General features: G+C 44.3%; 1 protein-coding gene across 3 annotated transcripts in view; it reads left to right on the top strand.

Annotated features, from left to right (window-relative positions):
* ACVR1C (activin A receptor type 1C) overlaps positions 1–14350 on the top strand; it is a 63278-nt gene that overhangs the window by 31659 nt on the left and 17269 nt on the right. For all 3 annotated transcript variants that reach the window (XM_070731545.1, XM_070731546.1, XM_070731548.1), the window contains exons 3-4: positions 2386–2634; positions 11329–11559. In XM_070731545.1, the coding sequence (XP_070587646.1) occupies positions 2386–2634; positions 11329–11559 (480 nt within the window). The remainder of the gene's footprint in view (positions 1–2385; positions 2635–11328; positions 11560–14350) is intronic.

The following is a 14350-nucleotide window of genomic DNA, read 5'->3' as shown; positions in this document are numbered from 1 at the left end:
CTGGGAGGAAACAGGGCCCCCACCCTCCCTGTGGTTTCCCCAACCGCACACATTATTTGCTTTTACATTGACTCCTATGGGAAAAATCGCTTCTTCTTACAAACTTCTACTTAAGAACCTGGTCACGGAATGAATTAAGTTCGTAATTAGAGGTACCACTGTATATATTAAGTCAGTTTGTAATTATTTGGCATACTAACACTAAGACAAAATGAATCAATAAGACTAATGTGATCATAAGTGGGGCTGCACTAATTGATCGCATGTCTTTGTCATTCCTGGTCATCTGTGGAGATGTTCCATATGTCATGCCTGAGCTTCTGTAGTTATATTCTCTCTTTATATTCTTTCCTTTTTGCAGAAGATCATGCTCAATGAGCTGGCAGACAGTGGTGTGTTTTGCATGGGCTCACTTCCTCCACAGCCACCCTCAAACGTAGGGCCTCCTTTAGTAGAATAATGTGTAAAGAGGCTTAGTATATCACCATTCTAGGTCCACCATTCTAGTTTCGGTGATAAGCTTATCTGTGATGATATTCTGCCAGACACAGGATTTATTTACAGAAGTTGAGCTTGGCTGCATGTGACTAAGTAATTAGTTAAAATTAGGGCAGTGTTATTTTATTATTGTGTATTCTACAGGGTGGCCTATGCCCTCTTGGTCATGTCTGTATTTATTCTTATTTTATTGTAAGACAAGCTCTCTCCTAATCTTTTCAAGAAAATAAATAAAAAATGAATATCTTTTCATCAATCTGGATATATCGTCTGGATATTTAATCAGTAGCCTGAACCATTCAAACCTTTCTTTCCTTCCTTGTAAGGCTAATTTTTCACTTACATTTATATCTACTTCACCCTTTTTATTTATTTCTTTTTTTTGGTGACAGTAACCTATCATCACATGGTTTCTCATGCTCTTGAAGAGGTATTGGAGGAGCCTTGTTATGGGTCTTCTCTCCCCGCAATTACCCCTTTGAACCTGGAGTTAATTCAGACTCTACACTTTTGGAATACAGTGGTCCCCCAATTATCGCGAGGGTTCCGTTCCAGGACCCCTCGCGATGATCGGTTTTTCGTGAAGTAGCGGTGCGGAAGTAAAAACACCATCTGCGCATGCGCAGATGGTGTTTTTACTTCCGCCGCAGCAGCGAGGAGCCGAAGACTGGGGTTTCCCCACCGCCCATGCAAACTCCTCGCTGCTGCTGCGCCTGCTGCTTGTCCGCCCGCCGCTTGTCCGCCGCCTGCCTGCCCGCGCGCCCGCTCTTCGCCCGCCCACGATGTTCGCTCGCGCCGCTTCCCAGCTGAGTCCTGAAGCGAACTTCCGCGTTTGGCTTCAGGACTCAGCTGGGAAGCGGCGCTGGGGTTTCCCCGCCGCCCACGCAAACTCTTCGCTGCTGCCGCGCCCGCCGCTTGTCCACCCGCCGCTTGTCCACCGCCTGCCTGCCCGTGCGCCCGCCCTTCGCCCGCCCACGCCGTTCGCTCGCGCCGCTTCCCAGCTGAGTCCTGAAGCGAACTTCCGCGTTTGGCTTCAGGACTCAGCTGGGAAGCGGCGCTGGGGTTTCCCCGCCGCCCACGCAAACTCCTCGCTGATGCCCGCCGCTCGCCCTCCCGCCAGCAAGAGGGGGAAGACCCAGGGAAGCCGCCCAGCAGCTGATCTGCCTGGCGCCATCTACGCATGCGTGGCCATAGAAAAAAGGGTGCGCATGCGCAGATGGTGTTTTTACTTCCGGGTTGAAAAATCGCGATATAGCGTTTCACAATGATCGAGATCGCGAAACTCGGGGGACCACTGTATGTCAGGTTACACCAGCAATCAAAGAAAGAATCCAAGAAGAGGTAGATAACAATAGAACTTCAGAGCTCAAAAAGCCATTTAACCCACAATGTCTAACCCTTTGAAGTACAGAAATCCTAATTAAACAATGGTTGTCCAGCCTTTTCTTGAACATGTCCCTTGAAGGGGAATCCACCTCCTTAGTGGGTAATAGTTGAACTGCTCTTGCAAACATGGCTGCATATTATTATTTTGCAAAAAGTGGAATGTAAACTTCAAACTCATATAAATAAAGCTTCGTTTATCCACTCCACTCTAGCTAGCATCCTTTCATGTATTGGGAAGCCAAATATATCCTGTACCTAACACTAGAGGTCTCCTTGGCCAACAGCCTGAGAAAAGCGAATGAATAAAATACTCCATCTCATTTTAGTTTCATTTGCTTTATCTTTTTTTTTTGTTATTTATTTTAAGCTCCAATAAGTGGAGCCAGGTTTTTTTTTACAGCAAAATATAATGTAAATCCTTCTAAATTATGCATTTAAATCTTTTCTAAGAAGGTTAAAAATTGCCATTCTGATTTTTTTTTTCTTGTGTGTGTTTTTAAGGACAAGAACCTTCAAACAAATCAAAGCTAGGACCTGTGGAGCTGACTGTAGTTATAACCATACCCGTGTGTGTGTTGTCTATTGTTTTACTGCTGGTAGCCTACACGTGCCAAGGACACCTCTGCAGACGCAGAAAGAAAAAAAGAAGGTCAAATATTGAAGAACCACTCTCTGAGTGTAATCTGGTGAACCCAGGAAAATCCCTCAAAGATCTAATCTTTGACATGACAACATCAGGTTCTGGATCTGGTATGTTTATGTGTCCCAGAGTCAATTTCAGTTTCCTCAGCTCCCCCCTGAGATTAGGATTGCCCCCACCCTCCTTGCCTTTCGCAAACTCCTTAAAACCCACCTCTGCCGTCAGGCATGGGGGAACTGAAACATCTCCCCCTTGCCCATGTTGTTTTGGTGTTAGATTGATTGTATGCGTGTTTTTTTTAAATATTCTGGGGCTGTTTTTTATGAATTTTTTAGTTTAAAATTGTAATTGGATTGGTGGGTATTGGATTTGTTATTATGTACTGTTTTTACCCTGTTGTGAGCCGCCCCGAGTTTGCGGAGAGGGGCGGCATATAAATCCAATAAATCTAATCTAATCTAATCTTAGGTGTATAGTCGCCTTGCCGCCTTGATTGCATCAGCGGAATCCCGCCCGGCCGCTCTGTTTAGGGTGACCCGCTCCCTTCTCAACCAGGGGGGAGTTGGGGAGCCCTTGCAGAGTAGTGCCGAGGATTTCAACACGTTTTTCGCTGATAAAGTTGCTCAGATCCGGGCCGACCTCGACTCCAATTGTAAAACAGAGTCGACTGACAACGAGTCAGTCGAGGTGACTGGGGCACGTACTTGTCCACCTGTCTGGGAAGAGTTTGATCTGGTGACACCTGATGAAGTGGACAAGGCCATTGGAGCTGTGAGTTCCGCCACCTGTTTACTGGATCCGTGTCCCTCCTGGTTGGTTTCGGCCAGCAGGGAGGTGACACGGAGCTGGGCCCAGGAGATTACCAACGCTTCCTTGGGGAGGGAAGTTTTTCCAACACTCTATAAAGAAGCGCTCGTGCGCCCCCTCCTCAAGAAGCCCTCCCTGGACCCAGCCGTACTTAATAACTATCGTCCAGTCTCCAACCTTCCCTTTATGGGGAAGGTTGTTGAGAAGGTGGTGGCACTCCAGCTCCAGCGGTCCTTGGAAGAGGCCGATTATCTAGGTCCCCAGCAGTTGGGTTTCAGGCCCGGTTACAGCACGGAAACCGCTTTGGTCGCGTTGATGGATGATCTCTGGCGGGCCCAGGACAGGGGTTTATCCTCTGTCCTGGTGCTCCTTGACCTCTCAGCGGCTTTTGATACCATCGACCATGGTATCCTTCTGCACCGGCTGGAGGGGTTGGGGGTGGGAGGCACTGTCCTCCAGTGGTTCTCCTCCTACCTCTCTGGCCGGTTGCAGTCGGTGTTAGTGGGGGGTCAGAGGTCGGCTCCTAGGTCTCTCCCTTGTGGGGTGCCTCAGGGGTCGGTCCTCTCCCCCCTGCTATTTAACATCTACATGAAACCACTGGGCGAGATCATCCAAGGACATGGGGTGAGGTATCATCAATATGCTGATGATACCCAGCTGTACATCTCCACCCCATGCCCAGTCAACGAAGCGGTGGAAGTGATGTGCCGGTGCCTGGAGGCTGTTGGGGCCTGGATGGGTGTCAACAGACTCAAACTCAACCCGGATAAGACGGAGTGGCTGTGGGTTTTGCCTCCCAAGGACAATCCCACCTGTCCGTCCATTACCCTGGGGGGGGAACTATTGACCCCCTCAGAGAGGGTCCACAACTTGGGCGTCCTCCTCGATCCACAGCTCACATTAGAAAACCATCTCTCAGCTGTGGCGAGGGGGGCGTTTGCCCAGGTTTGCCTGGTGCACCAGTTGCGGCCCTATCTGGACCGGGACTCATTGCTCACAGTCACTCATGCCCTCATCACCTTGAGGTTCGACTACTGTAATGCTCTCTACATGGGGCTACCTCTGAAAAGTGTTCGGAAACTTCAGATCGTGCAGAATGCAGCTGCAAGAGCAGTCATGGGCTTACCTAGGTATGCCCATATTTCACCATCACTCCGCAGTCTGCACTGGCTGCCGATCAGTTTCCGGTCACAATTCAAAGTGTTGGTTATGACCTTTAAAGCCCTTCATGGCATTGAACCAGAATATCTCCGAGACCGCCTCCTGCCGCACGAATCCCAGCGACCGATTAGGTCCCACAGAGTGGGCCTTCTCCGGGTCCCGTCAACTAAACAATGTCGGTTGGCGGGCCCCAGGGGAAGAGCCTTCTCTGTGGCGGCACCGGCCCTCTGGAACCAGCTCCCCCCAGAGATTAGAACTGCCCCTACTCTTCCTGCCTTCCGTAAACTCCTTAAAACCCACCTTTGCCGTCAGGCATGGGGGAACTGAAACATCTCCCCCTGGGCATGTTTAATTTATACATGGTATGCTTGTGTGCGTGTCTGTTAGTATATGGTTTTTTTTTTTCTTAAATCTTCAAATATTTTAAATTTAGTCGGATTATTTATGATTTTTTCCACTTGTTGTGAGCCGCCCCGAGTCTTCGGAGAGGGGCGGCATACAAATCCAAATAATAAATAAATAAATAAATAGTCCCCGCCCCTCTTTTAAAGTGGAGATTTCTGTGATGCATTTGTGCATGAGGAGAGTTACTATATCACTGGGGTGTCTTAAGTAGAGGCACTCTTAAGTAGAGGTACCACCCATCTATGTCAGTTCAGTGAAGCAGTGGATATTATATGCTGGTGCCTGGATGAGGTGAGGGTCTGGATGGGAACAGGCTCAAACTTAATCTTGACAAGACTGAATGGATGTGGATACTGCCTCCGAAGGACTATGTCGACTGTCCTTCCTTGGTTCTTGGGGGAGAGAAATTATCCCCCCCAGAATGGGTTCTTAATTTGGGTGTCCTCCTAGACCCACAGATAAGATTAGATCAACACCTGGCAGCTATAGCTATGGGGACCTTTGCACAGGTTCGACTAGTGCACTAATTGCCACCCTACTTGGATCGAGAGGCTCTTTTCACGGTCACTCAAGCCTTTATCACCTCACAGCTGGATTATTGCAATGTACTCTACATGGGGCTACCCCTGAAGAGTGTTTGGTCCAGAATGCCATGTGAGAATGTCATGTGAGCTGTTGTGGGGTGCACTACATCAATTCATTGCGAGCTGCACTGGTTTCCTATCAGTCTTCAGTCACAATTGAAGGTGTTTGGTTATAACTTTTAAAGCCCTACATAAAGCCCTCTTGCTCAGGGCCAGAGAATCTTTGAGACCGCCTTCCACATACCTCCCAATGACTGGTAAGATCCCACAGGAGTTGGTCTTCTTCGGGTCCCGTCAGCTAAACAGTATCGCCTGACAGGTCCATGGGGGAGAGCCTTTTCTGTGGTTGCTCCAACTCTGGAATCAGCTACCTCTGAGATCCATACTACCTCCACCTTATTGGCCTTTGAAAGCCGGAAAGACCTGGCTTTCCGGAAGCTGACCTTGCTAGATGACTAGCAAGATGGGCCCATGAATGTATAGATGGCTGCAATTAATTTAAATTGAAATGTTTTTATACTGATTCATGTTCATTTTTGTTGTGAGCCGCCCTGAGTCCCTAGGGAGTTGGGTGGGATAGATAGATTGATGGATTGATGGATTGATGGATTGATGGATTGATGGATTGATGGGTTGATGGGTTGATGGGTTGATGGGTTGATGGGTTGATGGGTTGATGGGTTGATGGATTGATGGATTGATGGATTGATGGATTGATGGATTGATGGATTGATGGATTGATGGATTGATGGATTGATGGATTGATGGATTGATGGATTGATGGATTGATGGATTGATGGATTGATGGATTGATGGATTGATGGATTGATGGATTGATGGATTGATGGATTGATGGATTGATGGATTGATGGATTGATGGATGGCAGGCGGGCGGGCGGGCGGGCGGGCTGGCTGGACGGACGGACGGACGGACGGACAGACAGATATACATACAAATAGATAGACAGATAGATAGATTATACTCTAACTTTCTTTAAGAGCCTTGATTTCATAGAGAAGCTGCTTCTTTTCTTTAATTCTTCCTGGACTGACCCTACATTACTTTTAAATAGAGAGACCCCTCAGTCATTTCATAGTTCATTTGTTTTTTCAAAATTCAATCTCCATCCACTTCTTTGGAAAAGGGCAATTTTGAATAAATATTAAAGTAGGGGTGAGGGAGTGGACAGGCGATATAAAAAGCACTTCTCTGATATACTCTTATGCATAAGGATTGAAAGATCAAACTTCACACTGAAGCGGAAGCGAATAGTTGCCTAGTGCAAAACGATGCCTACATTCATTTTTGAGCTCCAGAGAAAACAGCAAGAGGGTTCTAAAATAATTAGGCTTTCTGTTCCTTCTTACAGGCAGTTGTATGTACCTTGCAATACACTGGCCCAGTGAGAATGTCTCTAGAGCACTGATTCCTTGTTAAGGGCCTTTACTTTGCCAGAGCTGAGTGGGAGAAGTTTCATTGCACCAGCTGCTATGGTAACTAAGAATAAGCCCTTATTTGTGATGCATCTTATAAGATGTTGCCAAAGTTGCCCTTTATGAAGAACTATGCTTTTAAAAAAGATATCTTTCAAAACTGCCTGTAAATGCCAAGTCTCAGAACTGAGACGGTATGTAAAATCTCACTTTTTATTAGTGGGAAAATGCTTGTCTTGGGATGGACTTTTGGCCCTACAGAGAGTAAAGCTGCACAGATTCTCATGCATATTGCATGACTCTTGCATATGGCCTGGACCACTTTTGTAGTGAAGCAAATCTCTTGTTGGTTGGACGAGGCACATCTATTTCTCAAGAGACACATGAAATGCAGAGTATGAATATCATATAAAATAGGCGTGCACAACATAGGGAGTATGATCTAAAGAGCACCTCTGCTGAAGGGTAGTCTTTAATATGACCTAAAGGGCAAATTGTTAAATACAAGGGTTATCCAGAAAGTATTATTATTATTATTATTATTATTATTATTATTATTATTATTATTTATTTATTTATTTATTGGATTTGTATGCCGCCCCTCTCCGCAGACCCGGGGTGGCTAACAACAGTGGTAAAACAACATGAACAATCCAATTAATAATCCAAGTAAGGTTACTAGAGTTGTTTAAAACACAAAGAACGAATATATTTTAATAAAAGTTACATAGTTTGTAGCATAGGTACTACATTATTTTTCCACATAATCAACATTCAGTTACGGTAAATACATTTTATCATCCGTGGGGTGAGTTTTTTATTCCTGTGTCATAGAAGTCTCCCACCACCTTTTTCAGCCAGTTCATCACTTCGATTTTTACCTTGTCATTGTCGGAAAAGTGTTTTCCACCAAGGTGTTCCTTCAATTTAGTGAACAGATTGTAGTCACTGGGTGCAAGATTGGGGCTGTGAGAGGGGTGTCTTATAACATCCCAACCAAATGAAGTCAACAACTCTTGTGTTGCATGAGCGGTGTGTGGATGCACATTGTCATGAAGGAGACAGACTCCCACCATCAGCATCCCACGACGTTTGTTTTGGATGCCTCTGCAAAGTTTGTTTTGGATGGCTCTGATCTAGCATGCCTGCTTGTCCTATTATCTATTATCTATAAAAGCCACTACAGTGATCCCTCGATTATCGCGAGGGTTCCGTTCCAAGACCCCTCGCGATAATCGATTTTTCGCGATATAGTGGTGCGGAAGTAAAAACACCATCTGCGCATGCGCGCCCTGTTTTCCATGGCCGCGCATGCGCAGATGGTGTTTTTACTTCCGCATCTGGGAAGACTCAGGGAAGGTTCCTTCCGCCGCCCAGCAGCTGATCTGTTCGGCAGCGCCACAGCAGCGAGGAGCCGAAGATCGGGGTTTCCCCTTTGCGTGGGCGGCGGGGAAACCCCGATCTTCGGCTCCTCGCTGCTGCGGCGCTGCCGAGCAGATCAGCTGCTGGGCGGCCGAAGGAACCTTCCCTGGGTCTTCCCCGCCGCCCACGCAAAGGGGAAACCCCGATCTTCGGCTCCTCGCTGCTGCCCGCCGGCCGCTCGAGAGCAAGAGGGGGAGAGATAGAGAAAGAGAGAGAAGGAAAGAAAGAGATGAGAGAGGGAGGAAGAGAGTGTGAGAGAGGAAGAAGCAAGATAGAGAAAGAGAGAGAGAAAGAAAGATGAGAAAGGAAGAGAATGACGTCATCGGGTGGGAAAATATTTTTAATTAATATTTTTTGAAAAATCGCGATATAGCGTTTCGCGAAGATCGAGATCGCGAAAATCGAGGGATCACTGTAGTTGGATTAGAAATTTTAGTTGCCTTCTGAATATTCTGCATATATATAGAAAGAAGAGAAATTTGCCAGGAGGAAATCATTTTTGACATTTCAAGTAACATCTGACTATGAGCCAAGTATGGGATGGGTTCTTCCTTATCAATCTACAATAGTGGACATTTCTACAGTGCCTTCCAGACATGTTTTGGCTTCAAAAGTCAGGCTCGTGATGACAATTCCTGGATATTTTGTACCAGTAACTTTTGTTCTGAAATAAGTATAGATTTAGATGGAGCTCTTGCTTAAAAATGAACTTTATGTGAATTGGCGTCAGTCACTGAACTCTCATTTCTTTTAAGCTGAATCATCTAAGTGCTGCCTTGAAAAAAGAGCTACTCCATTGAAAGGAGCTTAATGAAAGATGTGCCACTCTTAGTTGATATCATTAGGCAGCACCTCGAACATGCTTCAGACAGTCACTGGCTATAGTACTTTTGAAGTGATGGCATCATCCTTGACCCCTAAGAGCCTATTTTGAGCACTGGGACAAATGGCCAGAGCTGGATAAGGCACTTCTCATGCTATCTCTTTATCTAAATCTCATTTGGCCTATTGTTAGTTAAATAAAACTTTATATTACCTGCCTGCCTGCCTGCCTGCCTGCCTGTCTGTCTGTCTGTCTGTCTGTCTGTCTGTCTGTCGGTTTGTCTATCTGTCTGTCTGCCTCTGCCATGTTTCCATTTCTGAAAGATGTAGTTTAGGTAAAAATAAAACCTTCCTATGTTCATGTATTTGTTAGCATTCACTGGCAGCTGAGCTGTATGCTCTAGATAGCAAGATGGGTGGCATATAAATTTAATTAAAAAATAAATAGGTTTAATAAACCGATACTCTGCATCTAAGGCAGTGCTTCTCAATTATTTGCTGTTACGCCCCCACACACACCCGGAGACATTTTTAGACACAGTAAACATACCAATCTTTCCTCATCACTACTGAAAGAGTAGTAGATCATTGGAACAAACTTCTAGCAGACGTGGTTGGTAAATCCACAGTAACTGAATTTAAACATGCCTGGGATGAACATATATCCATCCTAAGATAAAATACAAAAAATAGTATAAGGGCAGACTAGATGGACCATGAGGTCTTTTTCTGCCGTCAGTCTTCTATGTTTCTATGTTTCTATCATTTCCTCATCTAAGCTTTCAGGAGGCTTACTTTTGTCTCATTACCTCCATCTCTCTCCTCCTTTTTAAAAATCCCTGTGAAATCTTTTTCCATGGAGTCTCTTAAGAGTTTGTTATCTGCACTTCATATCTCCTGCTCTGTGTTGTGTGCTGTGTGCTATTGTTTGGTGCAAAAAACCCCTACTCCCTGCGGCAAAAATAGCACATCCCCTGGGGTCACATGCCCCACCCTCGGTATTGGTCCGTGCCCCCCCCCAGGGGGCCCCACACCACTATTTGAGAAACACTGATCTAAGGTAATGTAATAAACATTTTATTTTTTCAGTGAAATGCTTTGCCATTTAATTACTCTGCATATGCTGAGAAGCACACCCTCTACTCTCCAGTATGTTTCTATCCCAAATGGAAAACAAAGGTTTAAAAACCCATCTCCTGATTCCATTTTTCAGTCTGATGAGCAGCTTATTTATCCCTGTGCTGGCTGTAGTTGCTGAGCATTGTAACTCAGCAACGACTACAGGATCACAGATTTCCATGGCTGCTATAGAAGGCCAACATACTATAGATTTGTTGCTGGGTGAGACACAACAGCAGCTTACTATGTCATCATTAGCTACGAAATGAGCAAAAAAAAGTTTGGAAAATATTTAATGTGGGTTGCCCTTCAGGAATACAGTATAGGGAAACTCCTGTTTGGAAATTGAGATTTATTTAGGTTTCAGTGATGTTGAGTTTATATAATGGCATGATTCAGTGGTGGATTCCTACCAGGGCATCCCAGAGCTCCACTCCGGTATCGGATTGCGTAATTTGTGTGTGACAGCTCCGGTGCTGTATTCACCATTCCAACGTGTGCCGCCATCGGGTTTTTTGAGTTTTTGGCTTTATTTTGTTTCCATGTGCTAAAGCAAAATCTCATGAGGGGATGCTCATGCGCACACAATTTCAGCAATTTTTTGGTTCCGCATGTCAGCGGAAGTAAAAATTCACCAAAATCGCACTGATGCACATCCCCTCACAGGATTTGGGTGCTTTTTGCTTACTGCACAGAAGCAAAATTGTGCGGTGGGAACGTGTGCATGCATATGTGAATTGTCATGATGTGTGTGAAGCACGCCAGTATGCAGCTAAGAGGATCCCACCCTGGCCTGATTGTAATGTATGAAAAAAAGCACCTCTCCTTACAGTCAAACTCTGGGTATGTAATTTCCCCTTGATTTGTCCATGCTGAAAAATCCTCCTGCTTTTGGGTTTGTTCAAGGGCATGCGATAGAAAAATCCTCAGTCTTGTCACTCATTTGAATGAAATGAGATTGTAGTAGCATAATATTAAGCCTTTTAAAGAAGAATGGCATTTTTTTTAAAAAAAATTAAAAACTGTAATTATATATTTTTTTCTCATTAGGTTTACCTCTCCTTGTCCAAAGGACAATTGCAAGGACTATTGTTCTTCAGGAAATCATTGGAAAAGGTCGATTTGGCGAAGTCTGGCGTGGAAAATGGTGTGGAGAGGATGTTGCTGTGAAGATCTTTTCCTCAAGAGATGAAAGGTCTTGGTTTCGTGAAGCCGAAATCTACCAGACAATCATGCTGAGACATGAAAATGTCTTGGGTTTTATTGCTGCTGATAACAAGGGTATGGTACTTCCAAACAATTTTGCAATGTTTGCCTTGCCTAAATAGAGAAGTAGATTAGAACAGTGGAATTCTTTTTCTATTCTTTTATTTAAAAAAAGGTTTGTGGAAATGGGGGTAAAACAGAAGCTTCTTACATCTGTTTTGAAAAGCTTAGCTCAATGATGGCAAACTTTAGAGAATTCTCCTCTGCCGTCTATGTAGCCTCTGAAAACCGAAAACATATCCCATTCTTGTGCAATTTTTTTGGGAGGCTGCCCAAGAGCACACACCCTGGCTTTCTGCAAATCACAGAAGAATTGGGGCTTGCTATTGGGAATAGCTGTTGTTGGGTGTTTGTGAACACTGGCATGTCACCCAAAGTGCTGGGGCATGTCACCTTTGATATGTAAGTCTAAGGTTCACCATCGCTGGCTTAGCTTATTTATCATGCTTTGGATCTGGAGAATAGAGGAAAGATATATTCTGTAGTTGTGCTGTGAATAAGCACTAGTCTAAAGTGACCAGATTGTAGCCTTGGCAAAGTGGGACACCATTGCGGAGGCGGGGGAGGGGGGAGGATGCCAGCATGAGTCCAAACTTGCGAGCGCTTCAACTGAGGCCCTGCTTTAAAGCCTCTTCCCCTCAGAGCCATGAACATCAAAACAAACATTTCAATCCCAATCCCTTTGCATCTCTGTTGAAACCCTGGGCAGGCATTTTAACTCACAACAGTGGAGACAACAAATAATTGCGCTAATGCTGTTATGTTCACATAGAAGTGATCACTGCTTCCCCTCCCCCCCAATGCTTTGAGGCATTTCCTTTGTCAAGATGACAGAGCAAGAGAGTTAGAATAGTCAGTGGCTAGCTAGCATCACTTTGAATAAATAAATATTTGTATTGTAACCTGGGCTTTAGTGTTGGGGACGACATTTAATTGGTCCTCTTAACTTTGAATTCTTCTAGCTTGTAGATAGATATCAAAGGATAAGGACAGCATAAACATTAAGTAAACTGCTCAAAAAAAATAAAGGGAACACTCAAATAACACATCCTAGATCTGAATGAATGAAATATTCTCATTGAATACTGTGCTCTGTACAAAGTTGAGTGTGCACAACAGCATGTGAAATTGATTGTCAATCAGTGTTGCTTCTTAAGTGGACAGTTTGATTTCACAGAAGTTTGATTTACTTGGAGTTATATTATTCCTTTATTTTTTTGAGCAGTGTACTTGCCGATGACTCTAAAGTGTGCAATAGGGTTGATATTCCTGGAGGGGTCTGTAATATGGTAAATGATTTAGCTTTACTAGATAAGTGGTCAAAGCAATGGAAACTGCAGTTTAATGTTTCCAAAGGTAAAATAATGCACTTGGGGAAAAGGAATCCTCAATCTGAGTATTGCATTGGCAGTTCTGTGTTAGCAAAAACTTCAGAAGAGAAGGATTTAGGGGTAGTGATTTCTGACAGTCTCAAAATGGGTGAGCAGTGTGGTCAGGCAGTAGGAAAAGCAAGTAGGATGCTTGGCTGCATAGCTAGAGGTATAACAAGCAGGAAGAGGGAGATTGTGATCCCCTTATATAGAGCGCTGGTGAGACCACATTTGGAATACTGTGTTCAGTTCTGGAGACCTCACCTAAAAAAAGATATTGACAAAATTGAACGGGTCCAAAGACGGGCTACAAGAATGGTGGAAGGTCTTAAGCATAAAACGTATCAGGAAAGACTTAATGAACTCAATCTGTATAGTCTGGAGGACAGAAGGAAAAGGGGGGACATGATCGAAACATTTAAATATGTTAAAGGGTTAAATAAGGCTCAGGAGGGAAGTGTTTTTAATAGGAAAGTGAACACAAGAACAAGGGGACACAATCTGAAGTTAGTTGGCGGAAAGATCAAAAGCAACGTGAGAAAATATTATTTTACTGAAAGAGTAGTAGATCCTTGGAACAAACTTCCAGCAGACGTGGTTGGTAAATCCACAGTAACTGAATGTAAACATGCCCGGGATAAACATATATCCATTGTAAGATAAAATACAGGAAATAGTATAAGGGCAGACTAGATGGACCATGAGGTCTTTTTCTGCCGTCAGTCTTCTATGTTTCTATGTTTCTATGTCTACTTCTCTAGTAGCAGGATGGGTTTCACTCTGCCTAGAAGAGGAAACTTTGGCTTTTGTTGAAGACGCTCCCCCACTTCTCTTTCTGGGCAGCTATAACAAATCACAAACATTTTATTTCTGGAAAGCAAACTGAGAAGCCATGATACTTATGACCTGGAGCCATTTCAGTTGCATTTCTGGCAATTGATGAATGACATACTAGAAACTGGCTGCAAGGAGTGGATACACAGCCTTTCCTCATTCTCCTGTGCACCTCAGTGACATTTTTCTGAATCCTTTGCCAGGGTTGGACCTTTAGGGGGCACTGTTTCACAATAGTTGTAGTCCTGTCAGATTTTGTCCAAAACTTGGTGCTAGGAAACTACTGTTTGACATCTAGGCCATTGATTTGCAATATCTACCAGTTTTTCATTTTGATGTATGCACTGTTCAATTTCCTAATGGAATTGATGGGGAAAATCATTCTGAGTTTTAGAGTAGGGCGTCATTATTAAGCTGATGATACCAAGCTCTGTTGTTCCTGGTTGTGCACCTTCAGGGAAACTGCTAGAAATCTCCGAATGTTGTATAAACTTGGTGATAGATTAAAGTGGGGACGGAGGGGGTGGTGGGTGGGAAGCTGAAATTAAATTTAGGCAAGGCAAAGATGCAATTATAAAACTAAATCCCAGGTTTGACCATTT

The sequence above is a fragment of the Erythrolamprus reginae genome, chromosome 1, assembly GCF_031021105.1.
Source record: "Erythrolamprus reginae isolate rEryReg1 chromosome 1, rEryReg1.hap1, whole genome shotgun sequence".
NCBI classification, from domain to species: Eukaryota; Metazoa; Chordata; class Lepidosauria; order Squamata; family Dipsadidae; genus Erythrolamprus; species Erythrolamprus reginae.
This window is presented reverse-complemented; position numbering and strand designations above follow the sequence as displayed.